The sequence below is a fragment of the Microtus oregoni genome, unplaced genomic scaffold (genome assembly GCF_018167655.1).
Source record: "Microtus oregoni isolate MIOR12 unplaced genomic scaffold, Mior012 000043F_ref0000047, whole genome shotgun sequence".
Classification (NCBI taxonomy): Eukaryota; Metazoa; Chordata; class Mammalia; order Rodentia; family Cricetidae; genus Microtus; species Microtus oregoni.
This window is the reverse complement of record NW_024543210.1, coordinates 11,157,928-11,180,077: the sequence shown is the minus strand read 5'-3', so window position 1 is coordinate 11,180,077 and position 22,150 is coordinate 11,157,928. Positions and strand designations below refer to the sequence as shown.

Below are 22,150 nucleotides of genomic sequence, written 5' to 3'. Positions count from 1 at the left end.
AACAATTCTTCTAAGTGTAGTCACTCAGGAAAGTGAGGAAGAAACTACCCGGATCGTACAGCAGAAAGATTCTAATCTATTCCATAATACCTAAAAAACAAAGCTGGCCTCCTAGTCCGGAAATTTGGGGTAGCAAACCAAACCCAAACATCCCGTAATAAAAACTCTTATGACGACTTCCTTTAGGGACTTCCTACTTTACTCTCCCTTCAATGGGAGAGCCACGGTAAAAACTGCTTGAAGGACGAGGGATTGACATCAAGATATAAATGTACGGGACATTCCATTACAGAACTGAGTTGAAGAGAAAAGTTGATTCTGCCAGAGGATAGGGCGAGGGCGGGGGTGGAGTTGGGAAGGGTCCACCAGGTGTGAAGAGGTGACTCGCTAGACTAGACTCTAGGGGAGAAGACAGAGAAACCCGAAAAGGCGTGGCGAGTGAAAAAGGAACGCCCGCGCTAACCCCTCTGGGTGAAGCCCCAGAAATGCCAATCGAGCGCTGGTTACCCGCCCGGTCCTCTGGGGCGAGGGCGCCAGGGGCGCATGTGGGAGGCTTCCCGAGCAGAGCCATGGAGAGGAGGCAGAAAGCGCCCCTCACCCAGCCAGGTTGGGATGGGGGCGCTCGGGCCCCGCCCTGAGCTCCTGAGGCGGCGACGCTGCTCCCCACACCCGCCGCCGAGCCCCGGACGGCTCCCCACCGAACGCCCACACTCACTTTCTCGTGGAAGATGGACTCCATGTTTATTTGTCTGGAGCCAACGGCCCCGGCGCGGAGCTGCCCCCTCGAGCAGCTCCGCCCTCGGTCCCACCCCTCCACCCCGCCCCGCCCCTCTCTGCCCACGTGCCTCCCATTAACCAATCACTACTGCGGGCGCACGTCACGAGGCGCGCGGAGCCAGGGAGCGCTGGGCACGTGACCTGGGCGGCGGGTCCCCCGGGCGCTTGTTCTCTCGCGGCGTACGCGGTGCTGCGGCGCCGCCTACCGTGCGGAGGAGCTTCTCCGCCTTCCGCGGCTCGCTGAACCGTCTTGTGTTTGTAGGGTTCTGGATGAGGATCCTCGCGTCCAGATTTTAGGGCTTTTTTTTCTTTTCCATCTTCTTTGGTACTTTCTGCCTAACTGCATGTAATAAACACCTCTTTCAAGAAAAGCTATTCTCTCAATATCTAGTACTTACGTTAAAAAAAAAACTATAGCTAATATTTATTGAGGGTTAACTTAGCCCACTTCTAAATGCAGTTTAATACGTCATATTTTGATGTGTGTGTCTGTTGTAATATTATACAAATGAGGAAACGGAGACACGAAGAAAGTAGGGACAGCACAGTGTCCAAGATAGTTTTGCTTGTTGGAATGAATATCAGGTCACGGGGAAAGTGCTCTAGTTCTGAAGGAGGGGGAAGTTCATCGGTGGGTAAGTTCAAAGTCCAACATAATGTTGGGAAAGATTAAGCGTAGGATGGGCACAGATCTTGCACCATGAAACCATTTTAGGTTCGTTAAAGTCAGCAAGGAAACTGGGTACGAAGGCTCTTTTTGTTTTTCAAGACAGGGTTTCTCTGTATATAGCTTTGGAACCAACCTGTCCTGGAATTCCCTCTGTAGACCCGGCTGGCCTCAAACTCACAGAGATCCCCCACCTGTCTCTGTTTCCCCGAATGCTGGGGTTAAAGTGTGCCGCCACCACCACCCAGCAACGACGGTTCATTCTTACAATGCTTGTACCTGAAGGTAGCGGAAGAGTATATTGATTTGGAGGACAGCTGGCATATGCCAGACTGTAGCCTGGGTTACACTGAACGACCCTGCCCCTTTGAGACACACACACAAGAAAAGAGGCAACAAGTCATTAAAGAATTTTAAAACTAAAGATATGGGGTCCAATTAGTATTTCAGAATCTCATTGGGGAACAGAATACGTGAAGGCATTTTAGGAGAAATGAAGAGATGATGGTGGTCAGAACTCCAATAGTAATTTGAGGGATGGAGAGAGACCATTTGGAAGCCTTAGGAGGCAGACTCAGAAGAATCCAGTGGGAAAGGGGGTGTTGTTAAGAAAGACTGCTGGGTTTCTGCTGTAGGCACCACCTATAGCAGGAGTAATGCTACCAGAAATACTTTGCAGAACGAGCAAGGTCTTGGGAAGAGAAAACAAAGGTTTAGTTTGTGGAATAATGAATTTAAATGTCTGTACAGCATACAGGTACTTTTGCAAAGTAGTAGACATGAAGTATGGAGTTTACAGAAACTGATTTGAGCTGTCGGGTGGGCAGCTGGAGAAATGGCTCTCTGGTTAAGCCATTGTAGAGCACCTGCCTTGTAGAGCACCTGGGTTTGATTCTTGGCACCTGCATGGTGGTTCACAACAGTTAGTAATCCAAAGGACCCATTGCTTCTTCAGATACCAGGTATGCCCAGTGATGCGTGTACATACATGCAAGCAAAACTCATACACATAAAAAATTTTAAGATGCAGGTAGCTCGCCAGGCATGGTGACTCATGCCTTTAGTCTCAGCACTCAGGCGGCAGAGGCAGGTGGCTCTACACTGAGTTTGAAGCCAGCCTGGTCTACAAAGCGAGTTCCAGGACAGCCAGGGTTACACAGAGAAGCCGTGTCTCACTGTAGAGAAAAGGAAGAGTTTGAAAGGAGGATCTGGAGCTAAGCCCTGAAGGCTGAGAGCAGGAGGGAAGAAGAGCGCAAATGCTGGCAGGTGTAATGAAATAGAAGGTCCAGGAGAGATGCTTCAAGGACTAGCCAAGACGTTCGGGGGCATAAAGACTTATAAATGCTGGTAGGTGTAATGAAATGGAAGGTCCGGGAGAGATGCTTCAAGGACTAGCCAAGACGTTCAGGGCATAAAGACTTATAAGTCTCAGTTTTGTTTCTGTTGAGATCATTTTTATGAGAATTCAAGTTAAGAAAGTGAGAGGTAAGGAAGTAGAAACTGCCCATAAAGACGAGCTAGCTACTCAAGGGGAGGTGCCGTGTTATTTGTTGAACATTCTGTATGCAATTCCTCTTTAAAACGGAGATAAAGCTGTCCATATTAGAGGGAAGCTCTTTATAACACAGGGTACATTAAAGGGAAGTGAAACACTCCCTCTTGCAAGGAAGCTAGTGAGGATGCAAGAGAATATTCTAAGGACAGGGAACACATTCCATCTTTCAGAGGGACATCTTAATTTAAGCTCTAAACAACTCAGAGACTACTTCTACAAGTCCCTGACACTAATCAGATTCCCTAGGGTCCTCCCTCTCCACACATGTATAAGCAGTAAGCACAACCGAGAGACACTCTCTGATTAGCAGAGTTGCCTAGAAGAGCTCACATCAACTAAACTGCCTGGAAAGAAGCTAAGCTACCTGTAAGGGACACTCCAACATGTTGAGCTTCCTGCGAATTGTGTGGTGCAGTCCACGTTTCCAGCTTTCGTGCTGACATGCTGGAATGGGCTTTTCGCTATACAGTTGTCTTTGAGTCATTTCTGCTCCTGTAAGTCATCTCTATAAAACTCTTTAGTCCACCATGTTGGACTTTGGTGGTATATTTGCTTTGGTCTGTCTTCAGTTTTCTTAGATGAGTAGGTGTTTCACAGCTCCCCAGGGAGAGTGTCACACATACAACATGGGCATAGCCTATGTGCTTAAGAAAATGTGGTTTAACCAGGAAATTATAGCCTCCTGGTAGAAAACGCAAATGATGTTTTCTAGTATTTTTGAAGATACAATTGTTCAAGTGAATAAATGAAGCTTGCTGCTATATAAATACCTGCCCTGGATAAATCACCATCAGAGATTTATTGCTCAATTATGGAGGCTGTGAAGTCCATGGTAAAGGCTAGAGCAGACCACAAATCTTGGGTTTTTTCATTGATGGTGTCTTTTGTGTGTCCTGGTGTGGCAGAGGAGCAAAGGGGACAAACAAGCTCCCTTCAGCCTCCTTTATAAGTATAGGGCCCAGGCCGCACAGCTGCTATAGCAGGCAGCACCAGGTTCCAACCAAAAGCCATAAGAAGGCTCTGCCCAGGAAGAGACCGTCCAAAGGAAATTACTAACATTTCAACCACTGTAGATAGGATCACCTGCCAGCACACACCCATTGCTTTTCACCAGGACACCCCTAGACAAATGTCAGCTAATCAGGGATCTTCCTCCCGAGTGCTGGGATTAAAGGCATGCTCCACCACAGCCCAGCTTTTTTAAAATACAGGAATACTAAAAAATAGAAACAACACCTTGTCTAACACCAGGTAAATGGATAAGCAATGTGGTCTTGGCAACAACTTGTATGGGACATACAGCTTGTTTTGAACTTTCTATGTATCCTTCAAGTGCTGGCAATAAGGTACATAGGCTTGAAATAGATCAAAGAAAAGAAACAAAACCTTAAGTTACTGGTGAGTGCTTCTCCCACCCCTCTGGAGACAAGTCTTGCTATGCAGTCCTGACTGCACTGGAACTTGCTATGTAAACTCAAAACTCAAGAGACCATCTGACTCTACCTCCCAAGTGTGATAACACGCCTGGCCGTGTGTGCTGTTTTTTTAGATCAGTCAAAAAATATGCCCTTGCGATATACTTAAATGCTAGTTTCTTAAAGTATTATTTATGAATTCATTTTTATATATTAATGTTAAGGGGGTATTTTTAAGCCTTATTTCTCTAGTGTTCTTTTATAATCTTCCAAGTGGTTAGTACTATAAGGGATGTTTTGTCTTTATAATTTTATTGAGGGATAGATGTCATATTGTACTTCAGGGCATCTTTAAATACTACTGTCAATCATATTTCAAACATTTTAGGTCATTAGTATTTTTCATATAATCCATATTTATTCTTGTACTTAATCACTATTTTATCCCACCTGTGACCAGGTTTTCACTCTTACCCATTTTTTGCACTTTTTTTTAAATACAGGAATAATAAAAAGTAGAAACATTGAGTGTCTAACATCTGGTGATTGGATAAACAATGTGGTCCATCCATATGTTAGTATTTTCTCTGAAGAAGTGGAACATTCCCTGCTGGAGAGGAAAGGGAAGCAGCTCATGAAACTGCAGAGACAAAGTTTTCAAGACTCACCAGCCTTTCCCCAAGGTTCTATAAGCCAAATATGAGTTGCCAGAGGAGAGGGCTCTTCAGTGGGGTGTCAGGAGCCAATTTCCCCCTAAAATCATTGCAGGAACCATCACCCTGGGGAGTCTGCAGAGAACCCTACACCCCTAATTGTGTTAGGAATCGATCAATTGACAGAGCCTACCCCACACCCAAATTGGCTGTTAATGGAGAGCTATCTGTTAGCGGAACCCATCCCACATTCCAAACTATCTAAAGAACTAGGTGTGTCAACTCGTGACTTCCTGGCCTACGTGACCAATGAGGACCACGTGACCAACGTGAACCACGTGGTAAGAGCCCAGACACCTGTGCCCACCCCCCAACTCCTTACCCTATATAAGCTTACCCCATCTCTAATAAACGGAGGCTTTGACAAGAACCCCACTTAGCCTCCTTCCTCTTTCTTAGCCCATTTATCTTCCAGATAGTGCCTCTCCGTGACCCTGGAATAATTGAACTGCCAGGCGGGTTACTAACCCTAGACTAAGTAACCCGCCAAGGCAATCAACAGTGGGGCACCTATAGGTTGAACAGGGAACCCCAAAGACTCAGCTTTTTTGAGTTGTTGCCTGTTTCAGGGTGGGCTTTTTAGTGTTTTAGCTGTTCTGGAGTCACCCATGCTTCTCAAGTGACCCCAGGAAGCTTAATGTCCACTAGGCTACACCTGGATGGAATCATGTCTGTGGCATATTGTCCGTGCCCCTGCATGGGGAGAATAAGTTCACATTTTCCCAGGAAATCACACAGCACCATACAAGGAGCATTTGGCCATTAGACAAGTGAAACACTGGTACACACTGTAACCCAGAACCTAAAGCAAAGCAGAAAACCTGTGTAGGGAATCCATCCACACAGGCCATGTCAGATGAGCAGTCTAGAATGGGCTCTACCACTGTGGGGCTGTACCACCACCAAGAGAGCAGAAGTCTTAAGTTTTGATTAAGTATAATTCACTGACCTTTCAAAAACAATACTGTGTATTTTGTTTAGGAAATCATTGCCAAATCTAAGGCTTCCTAATATTTAATGATTTTATCAAACAAAACCCTAGCACTGTCCTTTAGAGTTCCCTGAAAGCACACTTTCTGCAACAAGATATTTGAGGCCAGACAACTTTTAATAGAGGTTCATTTTTGCCCATGATTCTGAAGTTGCAAGGTCAAGCAAAAGACACGTCCAGTGTTGACCTTCTTGTTGCCAGTTTGAGGTGGTCTAAGGTATCACATGGCAAGTGATACAGCTCTTATAAAACCACCAGAAATTCAATTACAGATGCAGTTTCCTGTGATGCACAGTCTAGTCCAGTCTAGTCCTAATCACTTGTCAGAAGCTCTACTTCTATGCACTGTTATTCTAAGATGTTTCCATTGTTTTAATACTTCACAAAGACATTAAACTAGGACACCTGAATGATATGGGATTCCCCTCTGTATGCTATGAATATGTTTTATTACCACTGGTTATTAAAGAAGCTGTTTTGGCCAAAAGCTTAGTAAAGCCAGGCAGGAAATCCGAGCAGAGATATAGAGAGAAAATAGGTGGAGTAGAGAGAGGCCAGGGAAACAAATGAGCAGTCTCATCCTACAAAATGGTGCGCCAAAGTGGGCCACTGCATCTACATAAAACCTGAGACAGTCTGGGAAGGAATTCTAGACACAAAAGAACAGAGTTAAGCACAGCTTCTTGGTAGCAGCCTATTTTAAGATAGGCTCTGTTTGCTGGTGGTGAGCAGAGGCGCTGCTCCTTTAAGCAGCAGTCTCCATCTACACACGAACTCCTGGGGGACACTGAAACCATGTTTGGAAAATGTGAGGGAAAAAAAAAAACGGTAGTTATGACTTAATAGTACTGTAATCCAAAGAGAGAAACAGAAAATCAAATGCTAAGAATAAATAGGATACCTATGTAAACAACATGCTCAATTATAATTTTTGATTTTTCTGAGCCATGGTCTTCACACACACACACCCGTAGTTGATCTAGAACCTACTATGTAAATCAAGTTGACGTTGCATTTGCAGCAATCTTTCAGCTTCCTCATAAATGCCAAGAGTACAGGCTTGCACTACCATACCTGGCCTCAAAAGTAATTTTTTAAGTCGAATTGTGCCTGATAATGGAAGGTTACTGTTGTGGGAGCTGCGGGCCTCTTCCCACTGCCAGGCTCCTGGCCGCCTGGCTAGCTTATGCCCCAAAATAACAACACACAAATTGTATTCTTTTAAACACTGCTTGGCCCATTAGTTCTAGCCTCTTCTCAGATCTCGCACCTGGACTAGCCCATTTCTAATAATGTGTGTAGCACTCCAAGGTGCGCTTACCAGGAAGATTCTAGCCTATGTCCATCCTGGGTAGGAGCTTCATTGCGTCTGACCCAGAGAGGAGAGGAAATGGTGTCTGCCCGGGAGAGGGGAGCATAGTGTCTGAGCTCACTTCCTCTTCCTCCCAGCATTCTGTTCTGTTTACTCTGCCTATCTAAATTTTAATCTATGAGGGCCAAGACAGTTTCTTTATTTAACCAATGACCTTCCTCCATCAGGTTACCTCAATAAAATACAAAGGATATAATAAAAAGTGTAAAAAGAATCACACTTTAAATTCTTCCAATTAAATAATAAATGTTTTATTTCTCCAATGACTTTTAAAATGTGAACATTCTGAGATTTAGCCACAGGTTTTACTTCCAAGTAACTTCTTCATTGGGCCTCAGTTCCCTGTGTGAAAAGAAGGAAAGGAAAAACAGTAAACCATCTTAAAAATATTAAAATTTTATTTTATGAGTATATGTGTGCCTTCAAGTATATATATGCACCATGTGTGTGCAGGTGTCCTAGCATGCCAGGAGAGGGCACTGGAGTTAGGTAGTTGTAAGTAACCACGTGGGTGCAGGAACCAACCTGGGTCCTCTTTAAGAGCAGCAAATGCTGTTAACCACTGAGCCATCTCTCCAGCCACCATGTAAATATTTTTTTTTTATGAGAGGGCCAGGAGTTTATATTTGTTTACATTCTATCAAATTGACTTATTTACATTTACATTAGATTCATCATAAACATTCATTCAGTTTTCCCATAAACTTTTACTGTCTCTTCCCCAGCTCAAAGAACAGTAATCTCTTGATTTACAAAGCACTCTCTTCTTCTGAGTACACTTAATTGTTTCTGGATCCTTTGTAGCTCATTTCATCTTTCTTGAAATACCAGACTTGTGAACCACACCTGAATAGTGACACTGGATGCTACTTAAGTCTTTTTACCCCTTGAGCTTCCAATCCAGAAGCTCTATCCACTGGCAGATAGCTACACTACCTGGTCTGGTTAGGCATGCTGTAGGCCCAGGCAGCTGCTGGGTGTTACCACTCAATCACCCATATGCAAAGCTCTCAAGCAGTGATGCCAAACCATTACCATTTATTTCAGCTATATCATGGCTTAAGAGATACATGATATACAATAACATATAATGAACGCATACATGATAGGTTTTGGGGAGCTGGCTTAAGTTTTGTTTCTACACTTAAATATTCTACACTAAAATTCTGACTTTGTAGAAGGGGGGCACCATGAGGGGAGACCTCAAGGAAAAGGGTAACAATAAAGGGTAATGAAAATTAGAAAAGATAAAATATTGCATGTTTTCTATCATGCAAAAAAATCTAGATTTAAACACATATGACATGTGGGAGAGGAAGGGGACCAGTGAGAGGGGGCGAAAAGTTCAAAGATATGCATAATAAGGCTCAGTGATTGAGTGTTTGTTGCTCTCACAAAGGACATCCACACTGGAAGACTTACAACTTCCTGTAACTCCATCCAGACCCAGGGAATCCAATGCCGTCTTTTGGCGTCTAAGAACACCCACCCACAACATGTGACACACACATAAAGAAAACCATTTTTTTAAATTTTATTTATTTATTAAAGATTTCTGCCTCCTCCCCGAGGAAAACCATTTTTAAAATGACTATGAAAAGATTCATAAAAATTTACATTCCAGAGATAATCATACAGTTTCATACAACAATTAAATAACAAGTATAAAGTATCCATCACTTGACTGTTAAAACAAAACAACACCATTTTTTTTTTTTTTTTAATCTCTGGAAAAAAAAGCCCAAACTCTCCAGAACTGTGTGAACTAACCTCCGATATAGCATACTCTTATTCCGGAAGGCAGTTAGCTTTTCGTCATCCCTCCTGTCTAGATAGCATCCAAAGACAAATCCCATAGGAACAAGTATATGAACCCAGTGTTCACGTACAAGCTGAAGCAAGGTCATCGTGGCTGCTAAAACAGAGGGGAAAAATGATTATACAACTGCCTTTGAAATATTGAAAGGTGGATAGGGATCACTAGGTCCTGGGAACAATATACCTTAGGAATGGGGACAAGAGCGGAAGAAGGATGGATATAACCAATGCACACCACAAGAATGGGGATTCTTTTAATATGTACAAGTAGTATGCTAGTCAATAATTAGCCTTTGGTTTGGAGGGTTTTGTTGTTTTTTGAGACAGACTCAACCTTGCTACAGTGTGGACTAGAATGACCTTGAGCCTGCCAGAGATGTTCCTGCCTCTGCCTTCCTAGTGCTGAGATTACAGGTGTAAGCTACCACACCTGGCTTAAAACAATTTTAAATTGCTTCTGAAATAGGAAGAGAGCTGTGGGCATGCCATGTTAAAAGCATAAGCCTCTTTAAGTTTGCTTGGCATCAGAATGCAATTAAAACCTAGATTAGGCGGTAATGGTTAGTATAAGGTTCACTGTACTTGGGCCAGTGTGATGTATTGTGTGAGGGTGCTTACTGCCAAGCCTGGCTGAGACTGATCCCAGAACCCACAAACATAGCTGAGGGAGAGAACCACTTCCACAGGTTATACTCTGACCTCCATGCATGCACACGCACAGAAATAAACCTAATAAGCCAGGCGGTGGTGGCGCACGCCTTTAATCCCAGCACTCGGGAGGCAGAAGCAGGCGGATCTCTGTGAGTTCGAGACCAGCCTGGTCTACAAGAGCTAGTTCCAGGACAGGCTCCAAAACCACAGAGAAACCCTGTCTCGAAAAACCAAAAAAAAAAAAAAAAAGAAAAGAAATAAACCTAATAAAAATTATACTGCATCACACTATTCAAGAAATCTTATTTTTTTACTTCATCAGTGATTTGATATGCTATAGAGCCAAGAAATGGAGAATTTAAAAAAATTTTACCTGAAAAATGAGTATTTGCACTCTTTATGTTGCTTCAGAACTTTCACATAGGTAAAATATTCCTAGATGCTCTCACAACGCAAATGCAAAGTTAATACTATTTTACTAGGTTTTGTTTGCTTTTTGGGTTTTGTGTTTTTGTTTTTTGAGACAGGGTTTTTCTGTACGTAGCTCTGACTGTCCTGGAACTCACTCTGTAGACCAGGCTGGCCTTGAACTCACAGAGATCCCTCTGCCTCTGCCTCAAGTGCTGGGATTAAAGGTGTGTGCCACTACCACCTGGCTAGACGTTTTGAGTAAAGATAAATTTATTAAAAGCTATTTTTTTAAGAATTAAAAAAATTGACAAGAACATAATGCCACAAGATCAGAAAATTAAGTGACTATAAAAGATAAAAAGAGAAGAAAAATTTTTGTTTTGTTTTTTGAGAGAAGGTTTCTCTATAGCTTTGGAGCCTGTCCTGGAACTAGCTCTTGTAGACCATGCTGGCCTCGAACTCACAGAGATCCGCCTGCTTCTGCCTCCCGAGTGCTGGGATTAAAGGCGTGCGCCACCATGGCCTGGCAAACGTGCAGTAACTCTTATCTTCATTTTATATGGTATAAAAACAGCTTAACTCAGGACTGGAGAGATGGATCAGTGGTTAACATACTTGTTCATACAGAGGATGCAGGTTCTGTTCCCAGGACACACATGCAAACTCATAACCATCCATAACTCCAGTTTCAAGGGGTCCAATGACCTCTTTTCACATCCAAGGACACTAGGCTCAAATGTGGTGTACACACAAATATGCAGACAAAACATGCAAAAATAAAATACACTAAAAAACCCAACGGCTTAACTCAAGTTAATTAATAACAAGCTAATGTTCCGATTCAGCAAACTCCAAACAATGCCTCCTGTGTCACAGCACACTTTCTCTCCTTGAGTTGATATTTCTCTTTAGCTTTGAACACTTTCCAATGGGCAGTGTTCTGAATCAAGTAAAAAATAACAAATGTGTGCTGAATTCCATAAAAACACCACTGAATTGCCAATTTTCTGTTAAGATTTGTATACATAGATGAAACAAAAACATATTCACATGTGAATGAATGCATCACATACAGTGGCTGAGAGGACATGAAAATCCTAGGAGAAGCAATACATTACTGCTAGAAGTGCTTAGCATAACCGGCGTTCGTCTTATGTAGATTCCATTTCTGCTTCATCTCCTGATATTGGTCTCTATATTAACACAATTCTGTTTGCCAGATTATAAGAACCTAGTACCTAAAGTCACAGTGTTAAGACGATAATCATGAAGTTAAACGTTGCAGATACTATATAGTTCAAAATATGTAATATTCCTTATAGCAAATTCCAGTTTGAACATTACTGATTTTCTAGATCAGTTATGATGTAGCACATGAGAAGAATATATATTTACAACTTGTCCATCTGTTAGTTTTATATTGTAGTCTGTTGTTTAGCTACAGCTGAAATTCTCAACCTGAACTACACATCAGAACTACCTGGGGAGTCTTTTTGAACTAGGGAATCTTTGGCCTTTCCTCCAGGATGAGACTGGAATAGTAGAGCCATTCCTACTGGCATTCTTAAGAGATGGCTTTGATCTGGCTCCATTCGGAAGAAAGATGAGCTAGGACTATAGGACTCTTGCCACATAAAGGCTCTTACAGACTCCAGAACAACTCACCCACTGATATGGATACAAATGCTTCCTGGAGATATAAAAGTAAAGCCAATCTTACTTTATTTCCAAGAAGACAGTGGTTCTCTTCGCCTTTATTAAGTAGCATAACATATTTAAAGTAGTTCTTGAATGCTAACCAAGGACTCACCAAGTGAACTGTTTACCTATTTTGTAAACCTGAGCCAGTCAAGAATGGAGATGATAAAGACTTTTGGTAATAAGGTGACGTTACTTTAAAAGCACTTAACTACAAAATACTAGACAATGTTTATATTCATGAGACTGTGTTCAAGTTCAGCAAACTAAGTGGTCACCTACACTTCCTATGCTTAATTGCAAACTTAAGGGCCGGAAATGTACTCAGCAGGTAAAGGCACTGACCATCAGGTCTAAGGACCCACATGAGAGAGAACTGACAATTGAAAGTTGTCCTCTAACCTCTGCACCAGCATGTCACCACCTGCGGCATGAAGGTGTGCACACACACATACACACAAACACTTGCATGCACGCACACACAAATAGTGTTAGCCTTATTGTTTATACAGCTGCTAGACATTATTTTGTATTAATGAGTACTTGTTGATTCCCAGCTCAGAAGAGTTTAAAATAAGCTCAGCCACCTGTAGGCTACGAGCCATTATTATTGGCATTCTAAGAAACGGGTTTGGCCTGGCTCTATTTAGAAGAGATGAGATAGGCTGTGGGGTCTTGCCACATACCAGCTCTTACAGACTCCAGATGTAATGACAGTGATGATAAGGATTTTTTATAGAATCCATGGTTGGATTCCATCACCATGAAGGAATATCCATAAGATAATGACAAACCTTAGTCCTAGAGAGGCGTCTCATATTACAGTGGTACAGTATATAGTCAATGGGCTTGGGGAGCAGTGCAGTGAATACTATCTGTGTGGATGGTTTCCTGCAAGTAGATGAGCAGGGAGGGCAAAGATGGACATCTGAGTCAGAATGAGGAAGAGGAGTGAGGATCTAGGCCATGGGCCCAAATCCTTAGAGCTCCATCCAGTGTAGACAAAGGTGGTAAAGACCTGGACAAGTTTCACTAGGCAAATCTAGATTTTGGGTGAGCTAAGAATTTTATCATGAGGACAAGGCCAGTTAACTGTTTTAAGGAATATATTCCTGGCTGGTACTTAAGGAGAGCACTATATTAATCATCACCTTTTACGTCTTTAGATTTATTTTTATAATTTTTTAAAACTGTGTGTGTGTGTGTGCACATAAGTACAGCTGTCTGAGAAGGCCAGAGTCAGAACCCTTTGGAGATGGAGCTGTGAGCCACCCAACACAGGTGCTAGGAACCAAGCTCGGGTCCCAGCGAAAAGCAATAAGCACAGAGCCATTTCTCTAGCCCTACGGGTGTCTTTTTGTATAAGGGCCCATAAAAAGAATTTTGTTTTTTATTTCAGAATTTGAAGTAACTATAGTATTTTTTGGGGATTGTTTTGTTTTTCTAAACAGGGTTTCCCTGTGGACCACTGGCTATCCTGAAACTCTGTAGACCAGGCTGGCCTTGAACTCACAGAGATCTACCTGCCTCTGCCTCCTGAGTGCTGGGATTAAAAGCGGGCACACCATAGTATTTTAACAAAAAGAACTGGGTTTCATGTTAGGGCATTAAGGAGTCTTATGTCTTTTTCTCCTATGGGGAGGGAGAGGAAGGAGGAAGGGAGGATGATAGGGGTTGCACTTGGCTTTCTCTGTAAAGCACACGCTTCAATACAGAACTGCACACTCAACCTTGGTCATGTATCTTTTAATATTAAAGTGCTCTTTTTTTTTTTTGCAAGCTTCTAACGAGCTGAATCCCCCCCCCTTTTTTTTTGAGACAGTTACTGTATGGCATTGTACCCCTCCCTGCCTCATCCTCACAAATAGTTGGAATTGCAGATGTGGACCACTTGTAAGAGGTGTTTCTGCCTAATCACTTAACCATATAATCCTCACCACAGCACTGCAGGTTTGTTAAGTAACAATGTCTCAATGCAGTGGATATTAAGTTTTTTTTTTTTCAGATGATGAAATCCAAGTTCAGTTATGGTCAAGTAACTTGCTTTAGATTACAGAGTGAAGAGTCAGGATTAGCATAATACCCAGCCAATCTTTACCCCGACACGGCTTAAGCTCTGTGTACTATTGTCTTCCTGTATATACAAAGATAAACATTTAATAACTTTTTTTTTTTTTTATGGCAGAGCCTCGCTGTGTAGCCTAGAACTCACTATGTACACCAAGCTAGTCTCAAACTCATGAGCATGCACCTGCCTCTGCCTCTTTGGCACTGGGATTAAAGGCGTGCGCCACCACACCTAGCATTTGCTTGTTTTTAAAAGAAACAAACAACAACAAAAAGCCCACATTTTCTCTATATTTCTCTCTAACACAATTTTCTTTCCCCTTTCGAGAAAAAAAAACAGAAACTGGTGTCTTATTTTGGTGAGTCCACTCCGGACTCATAGACATTTTAAGAGATATACCATGTATCTAACTGGATCCTACAGTACATTATAAGCACTGCTCACAAAGTGTCGCCTAAGCCACGGAAAACAGTGCTAAATGCGTAGAGCGATGGAACCCTTGAGATCGTGACGTACACAAGCTGGAAACCAAGCATAAAGTCGTGTTTTTAAAGGGGTTCCCTATTTAGGAGTGTGAAGTTGGGCGAGGAGGCAGATATCTGGGCCTGTGCAAATGTGCGCTGCTTCTGGTTGGGAGCCACGGTCCCTACTGTGCCCTCTGCAGTCCCGGCGGTCCCCAAAGACGCTTGGGGTGAGCCAGGCTCAGAGCACCCTTGGTAAGCGGTGTGCAGCGGGCAGCACGGAATGGTCCCCCGGGGGAGACTCTGGTTTCCCTCCACGCGAGCCTTCCCAGGACGCTCCCTCCTGCACCACCGCGACGGGTGACACCCGGGTCCCCAGACCCACCTGCAGCCAGTGCCGAGCACGACCCACGACCAAGGGCAGCGGTAGGGAGCTGGGCCACCAGCGCCAGCGGAAGCGGTGACCTCAGGAGCTGCCACTCTCCGCGCCAGCCCCGAGGAGAGGGGTGGCGACGTCAAGTCAACGCCTCTCGGTCTTCTCACGAGCGATTCCTCTAATTTTTAAGCTTTTATATACTCACGAGAGATTCTGGATAAAACTTGGATCGACGCTGACACAAACTGATGAGCTTCTGCGCTGTCGTCTTCCCCAACCCGGTCCCCCGCCACCCCCCACAGATGGTGTCGCCCGGGTCGTCCCCGCCTCTGCCGCTCGCCTCAGGCCCAAGATGGCGGCCACCACTCAGGGGCTCCTGCCGGCCGGTCTCCGCCGCTGAGCGCGCGCCTGCTCTGCTCGCTCTCGAACCTGCATTTTACTGGGGGTTGGGAAGGGCGGTGGACGGTGCTGGGGGAGCCCGACCAGGCAGGTGAGGACGGGAAAAAGAAAGGAGCCTTCGGGTCTGGGTGGAGGTCCTCGGGGGACTGGGTTCCTGCACCGGCCCGGTGTCTTCCCTGACGCGCTCCCGCGGTTTCGGTTGTGATCGTCTCCGTGGTTCCTGGAATAAGCGTTCCGCGAGGGGAAAGAAAAGTGACTTTTCCACGGGTCGAAACCTCGGGATGTTTGTAACGCTCCTATGGGTCCTCCCTCTGACCTTCCATCGTGTTCGAGCTAAGGGTCAAGCCGAGTCCAGGCTCCTTGCCGTGGTGCCGCGGTACCCGCAAGCCTTACCTGCCCTTCTTGGGTTCAGAGACCACGAGGGCAGGTGTCCTCCTAGCTCCTTAACTTCAAAGAGCCTTGAGATGTTTGTGCCTCACCTTGTCAGAATTGTTGCTCTCAGTGCTTCCACGATCATTGTGTTTGCCGAGACCTTATTCTTATTTTCCTTGTTTATATACTTTTCAGGAAACCAGAGGTCAAGCGCTCTAACCCCAATAATCTTCCTGTCACCGGGAGAGTTTAAGCCACTATCTATGCCTACCCTCTAACCTTTAATGTACAATTCCCTTGCGTGTTTCAAAGCCCTTCTTTACCTGAACGACTAAGGGAGTCTTGAGACTTCTCCCACTCTCTAAGCCCCAGGACTAGTCCAGACCCATCTTAGTTCTTGGATTTTGCATACTTCTCATTGGTTGGCCTCAACAGGCACGATCATTCTTGAGAAAGCAAGTATATATTTGGGATACAGCAGAGAAAGTCAAAATCACTACCCTGGAGGAGTTTCCCTGCTTTCTGCTTGCGTGTATTTATATTACTGTGAGTTGTGAGTGCTGTGCTTGGTTTGGGTGAGGTGAAGAGGACCACTTTTAGACATTCGGCATCCGTTCTGCACGTATTCTTTGTGCCTCCTTTGTGCTAAGTAATCAAGCAACCAGCTTTATCTGGGGACAATGAAAAGGCTACACCTGAGCTGGAGCAAAAGGAGTTTGCTAAACCCGGGAAAACAAAGTCACTCCTGGGTGTAGAGCCAGGATTAAAAACTTGAGAAAGTTGGGCATTGTTAAGGGAGATTTAAAAAAACAAAACAAAAACAAACCTGCAAGAGTGGTTGGTGAAAACTGAAGGTGTGAATTGAAGGTTGAGGACAGCTTGTGAGGGGTCTTGATTTCCACTTTGGATTGTATTCATTAGTTAGCAGGAAGCTCCTGCATAGTTGGGGGGGTGGACATAAGGGTATGGAGGACCAACTTGAGGCTAGAAAACTAGATGAGATTGCAGTCATTCAGATAAGGCAGCAAGCACCTCCACTGGGGCAGGAGAAGGAAGACCAAGAGAAATGAAGTAAATGCTGCATAGTCGTCCATCTAGTGAGAACTGATTTGCTGGTGGGGTGGCTAGTTAGTTGGGGAGACTTCATGCTTGGTGATAGCTTTAAAATCCAGTCTGAGACATGCACCTAAAAACAGGGTGGTGCCAACTTTGCTCTTTAGCAGTGGCAAAAACACAATGTTCGCCAGTCTAAAGCATTGACTTTGGAGTATAGACCTGTGCTATTACAGTAGCCACTAGCCACATGCACTAGTGAGCTCTTGAATTGAGGCAGGTTTGAACAGAGATGGCCTGGAATTTGAAGACAGTACAAAGACGATGGACACTGACTCATTAAGTGATCACATGTTGAAATGATGGTTCGGACACTGTTAAATAAAAAATGAGGCTTTTTAAAAAACAACCTCTTTATTTTTAAATGTGGCTATGAAAAATTTTAGATTACATCTATGGCTCGAATTATTTTAGTCTAGACTAATGATGGGAAAGGGATGAGTCAGGGGGTAAAATTTGATCTAGACCCTGAGAGAAGAATAAACTAATGTCAAGGCAACGTCCTGATGATGCCTTACCCCACTTGCCAGTAATAACACTCTGTTATTTATCTTTATTTTTCCTCCTCAGCCAATAAGACATTTTTAAGTTTTTTTTTTTTATTTTAAACTTTGTGTGCACACACACACATTCCACAGTACACAGATGAAGGTCAGAGACAGCTTGCTGGAGTAGGTGCTCTCCTTCTACCATGTGGGTACAAGGGATTGAACTGAGGTTCACGTTAACCACTGAGCTGTCTTGCCATCTCTGCCTTCAAGGACTTTTGAGCAAGGGGTAATATGTGTAGGGATGTTTTAGATGAATCTGACCATTAGAAAAAAAAAAGCTACAGGGAAAGGAATGGAGAAAGCCAAGTGTAAGGTAATGAGGCTTGATTTTGAGGTGTTGACAGGAGGAACAGAAAAGGGATGTCTATGTGCGAGGTGTTCTGAGGGAGAAAACTCAGAATTGATAGGGCACAAATTGATATTTCCCAGAGAAATAAAGGGAAGGCCTTCAGCTCCTTAGTGAAAAACTAATGAATTTATAAAGAAATATGAAATACAGTTAGAACAAAAGACGAGAATCAGCGAAGTGAAGAGTTTAGGGTTCTAATTAAGTACTTTCCCTTTTCTGTCTGCGTCCGTTAGTGTCCAGTCATGCGCATCACCTGTTTTCCTCCATCGTGCCCTCTTCCTGTTGATGAATTTTTAAATTAAGTTTATTATTGCCTGTGAACTAGATTCAAGGTATGCAGGGCCCTTCAGCTGGGCCTGTCCTGCACATTAGGCCAGTCTGTCTGTGTTTCTATGTAAGCATGGCAGGCTGAGTTCTTCCCTGACACCTGTCTCTTGCTTTGTGTTTTGTATCTTAGCTGATGTTATTCCAAACTTTTGAACATCTTTTCTTTTTCTGCCTGGCCTTATAAATCTTTAATACGTAATCATAGTTTTTTTTTTTGTATCAGAAGCAATTGAGAATTTTTAAAATTCACTTTCTACACTGTGTATGTAAGCAGTTTACAACCAATTTAAATTGTTTTATTTATATGTTTTATCCCTTTAAGTAAATTTAACTCCTTACAATTGTTTCTCTTTTTTAGATTTTTTATTTTATTTAATATATGTGAGTGTTTTATCTGTATGTATGTGTGTCACGTATGTGTCTAGTGCCTTTGGAGTTTAGGGCTTTGGGTCCTCTAGAACTGGAGTTATGGATGATTGTGAACCACTGTGTGGGTACCTGGAACTGAACCCAGGTCTCTATGAGAACAGCAAGTGCTCTTCACTGCTGAGTTCTTTCTTCAGTCCCAATGTTTCCTTTTTAAGATGGAACATTTAGGACCAATCATGATTGCACATTCCTGGAATCCTAGCATTTGAGAGGCGGAGGCAGAATAAAGAACCTGAGGCCTTTTGGATTATATAGTCCACTCAAGACCAAACTTCATAGTAAGAACTTGTCTCAAAAACAGACAAACAAAAAGCATGTGCTCCTTCTGATCCTAGGGAAAGACAGAAATTAAAACACCATGGTTATATTTTTTTTAATTTATTTATTTATTAAAGATTTCTGTCTCTTCCCCGCCACCGCCTCCCATTCCCCCCCTCCCCCAATTAAGTCCCCCCCACCCCAGCCCGAACACCATGGTTATAAACAGAAGTAAATTATATTACATTGCCAAGACTTTTTTTTAAATTTATTAAAAAACTTTTCTGAATTTGTATTTTATCATGTCTTGGCTGAGATATCAGTAGGTAATGAATGTCTGATAAGGATACGTATTTACCATAAGGACCTACGTGATACTTTCCATATGTTGAATTCTGGTCTTTCTGGAAAAGTTTTAATGGGAGTTCATTCAGTTATATCTGCAAGCACTTTGTGTTTTGAGTTTATAATTAAATAACACTGAGAACTGAAGTATGTTTAAAGAGTTGGGTGTTTAGCTCAGTGCTAGAGCACTTACTTAACATACATGGAACCCCAAGTTTGAGTTCAAGCACTGCCCCCTCCCAAATAGAAATTTTAGGGGAAATAGTGCCTAGATTATCTTCAAAACTGTATTTATAAGCATTTTTATAGAGTAGAAAATTAAGCCAGCCATAGTGCTGCAAGCCTTTAATCTTGAGGCAGAGGAAGGTAGATCCCTGTGAGTTCAAGACCAGTCTGGTCTATATAGTGAGTTCCAGGACAGCCAGGGCTACATAATAAGACCCTGTCTTGAAAACAAACAAACCAAAATAAAATGTATGTGTTTATTTTTCATACCTCAAATAAGTAAATCAGTAAATAAGTACATCAGTATTTCAGATTTGAACTTATTAGAACAGCTACTATGTACTTCTGCTAATTAATATCAGATGGGTCACGTCTAGTCAGGTAGATTACCCAGGCCTATGATCCTAGTATGTGGGAACTGGGGAGGTAAGTAGGAGGATGAGGCGTTTAAAGTCGTCTTTTGCTACATAGAGAGGCCAACTACATTATATGAGACCTTGTCTCAAAAAGATAATAAATAAACCAAAGAGAACTGGAGCTGTTAACTGTAGACCCCACATTACCTGCCTAGCCATCTCATTGGCTTTTACCAGTTTACAACAACACAACACTCATTAATCTTTCTGGAAAATATATGGTAGGCATCCCCACATACATTGCATTGGGTGTGTGTTGAGTGCCTACTTTGTGTCAGGTTTTGTTTGGGGAATTGCAAACAAACACTGAGAATTAATTGCAAACCTTAAGATGTTTTTCAGTTGCTTACAATGCAGCACAAGTGTTGTCAACATTAGCTTCCTGAAAACTATTTGAGTTTCTATGAGTATATACATTTCGTGTGTGTGTGTGTGTGTGTGTTGAGGATTGTGGGAGAAAGGAGGAGCCATGGTTTTTAATCAGATTCTCAAGAGAGTCCCTGTATTTAATACCTCTTGTATAGAGAAAAAGACTGTCATTGAGCTAGATAGAGAAAAAACAGATTAGCCCTGAAGACTGAGTTGTTAATTTACTACCACTTAATACTGAGCAATACGGTCTAAATAATTTCCACATTATTTGGAATCCTCTACCCTCTGTATATGTATATTAATGCTAATGTTTTATTAACTGGAGTCCCTAGGTGAGGAAAAGTTAAATAATTTGCCCTGAATCATGTAGGAGTTGATTGAGATCTGGATCAGTGATTCCAAAGTCCCCTATTACACAGCCACCCTGGGGAGGGTGTGAAGGTCTCTGAAAACAAGGTTGTACTTTTAAATATAGCTGTGGTGGAAACGCTAGCTTTTAATCAAACTCTTGAATTTCTGCGCATGAAAAATTGAAATAATTTGCCTATTACGTGGACTGTGCTTTATGCTTACTTATATTTTTATTTGTAAGCACCTTGTAGGTAACCATTACTGGACCAGAAAGATGACGTCTATCATCAAATTAACTACCCTCTCCGGGGTCCAAGAAGAGTCTGCTCTTTGCTATCTTCTCCAGGTTGATGAGTTTAGGTTTTTGTTGGACTGTGGCTGGGATGAACACTTCTCTATGGACATTATTGATTCCCTGAGAAAGTAAGTTACAGTTTGTAGTTCTAGCTTTTATTAAATCAACTTAAAAAACAGGGCGGTGGTGGCACACACCTTTAATCCCAATCCTTGGGAGGCAGAGGCAGGCGGATCTCTGCATTCAAGGCCAGCCTGGTCTACAGAGCTAGTTCCAGGACAAGCTCCAAAGCTACAGAGAAACCATGTCTTGAAAAAAACAAACAACAAACAAAAAAAACAAACAAAACCAGATCCTCAACTTTACACTTTATAATGTCATTCTGATGTTATATACTGTTGCTGTCATTTCTTTAATTTATAGAAAGTTTTATTTATGGCAGAAAGCTAACTTGTAATTGTTGTGATTTTAGTTAATAGTAAGTATGTAAAATAGAAAGCTACATTGTAACCATTGTAATTTGCAAAATTTTGATTGGCTGATAAGTTTTGGTTTTGACATTCAGTAAAGCTTTGTTGTTACTTTACTAGTGGACCACAGAAAGTGTGCTATTTAATTTTTGGAAAGAACATGAATCTGTCAAAACCTGAGGAAAATTGGTACGTCCCTGTGAAAGCTGTCCCCGGATGACGTTTTCTCAGTTTCTGTGTCTCCTTAGTCACTTTTGTAACCTAACCCTTGGAATGGTACCCACCTAAATATGTCGGAAAAAACAAGACATTTGCATTTGCTGCATTACTATTAATAAAATAAAAAAAGGGGAACTTGAAGGGCCAACCCCCCCAAATCTCCTTTAATCCTGAGGACTTTTCTGGTTAATGATATTTATGACAACTGTCACCAAGCTAGAAAACTGAAGCAAAGTCAGTAACTACTATCTGAGCATTTAAGTCTTGTCCCTTTAACAATCTTCTCGATTCCAAGCTGACTTCTTAAACTTAATAGCAAATGTGGTACCCATCCAAGATCAACTTAAATGTGGCGTCTTCATTTCTCTTGTGCTTTCAATTACAATTCTCAGGGGTCATTGTCTTAGCCTTGGGTTTGCTCTTCTGCCTCAGTGTAGACCCAAGGTGCATCAGGATGGCAGTTCCGCCCTTTCTGCTTCAGAACTGATGAGCTGCCCTCTTGGTTGTGTTCACAGGCATGTTCACCAGATTGATGCAGTGCTCCTGTCTCACCCCGACCCACTCCACCTTGGCGCCCTCCCATTCGCTGTGGGGAAGCTGGGTCTGAACTGCGCCATCTATGCCACCATTCCTGTTTACAAAATGGGGCAGATGTTCATGTATGATCTCTATCAGGTAAATGAAGC

At 42.7% G+C, this 22,150-nt stretch overlaps 3 protein-coding genes across 10 annotated transcripts in view; 1 reads left to right on the top strand and 2 right to left on the bottom strand.

The window, feature by feature from the left end:
• Atxn3 (ataxin 3) overlaps nucleotides 1–808 on the bottom strand; it is a 35,240-nt gene extending 34,432 nt beyond the window's left edge. For 4 of the 6 annotated variants that reach the window (XM_041633174.1, XM_041633176.1, XM_041633178.1 and 1 more), the window contains exon 1: nucleotides 716–796. In XM_041633174.1, the coding sequence (XP_041489108.1) occupies nucleotides 716–739 (24 nt within the window). In that variant the 5' untranslated portion in view covers nucleotides 740–796. Of the gene's footprint in view, nucleotides 1–715 lie in introns of all 6 variants that reach the window. The other 2 variants (XM_041633179.1, XM_041633177.1) reach the window with 2 other exon arrangements.
• A 6,917-nt stretch (nucleotides 809–7,725) lies between these two features.
• Nucleotides 7,726–15,213, bottom strand: Ndufb1 (NADH:ubiquinone oxidoreductase subunit B1). Of its 2 annotated transcripts, none has more exons than XM_041633196.1 (3): nucleotides 14,983–15,213; nucleotides 9,261–9,405; nucleotides 7,726–7,832 (listed from the first exon to the last, which is right to left on the bottom strand). In XM_041633196.1, the coding sequence occupies exons 2-3, from the start codon at nucleotides 9,395–9,397 to the stop codon at nucleotides 7,796–7,798; spliced, it is 174 nt and encodes a 57-aa protein (XP_041489130.1). In that variant the 5' UTR covers nucleotides 9,398–9,405; nucleotides 14,983–15,213; the 3' UTR covers nucleotides 7,726–7,795. The 2 variants fall into 2 exon arrangements, with proteins under 2 accessions (XP_041489130.1, XP_041489131.1); XM_041633197.1 differs by having other exon boundaries at nucleotides 9,261–9,402.
• A 104-nt stretch (nucleotides 15,214–15,317) lies between these two features.
• The window catches only part of Cpsf2 (cleavage and polyadenylation specific factor 2), a 28,938-nt gene continuing 22,105 nt past the window's right edge, over nucleotides 15,318–22,150 (top strand). Inside the window, exons 1-3 of one of the 2 annotated variants that reach the window (XM_041633194.1) lie at nucleotides 15,318–15,463; nucleotides 20,722–20,903; nucleotides 21,980–22,139. In XM_041633194.1, coding sequence (XP_041489128.1) covers nucleotides 20,755–20,903; nucleotides 21,980–22,139 — 309 coding nt within the window. In that variant the 5' untranslated portion in view covers nucleotides 15,318–15,463; nucleotides 20,722–20,754. The remainder of the gene's footprint in view (nucleotides 15,464–20,721; nucleotides 20,904–21,979; nucleotides 22,140–22,150) is intronic. The other variant, XM_041633195.1, reaches the window with a different exon arrangement.

Bases quoted from the DNA above. Each gene is read 5' to 3' on its own strand.
- Ndufb1 (XM_041633196.1), bottom strand. From the start codon at position 9,397: ATGACCTTGCTTCAGCTTGTACGTGAACACTGGGTTCATATACTTGTT. The intron at 7,833-9,260 runs GTTAGTTCACAC...CTTTTCACACAG, and splicing joins AAGAGTATGCTATATCGGAG to GGAACTGAGGCCCAATGAAG.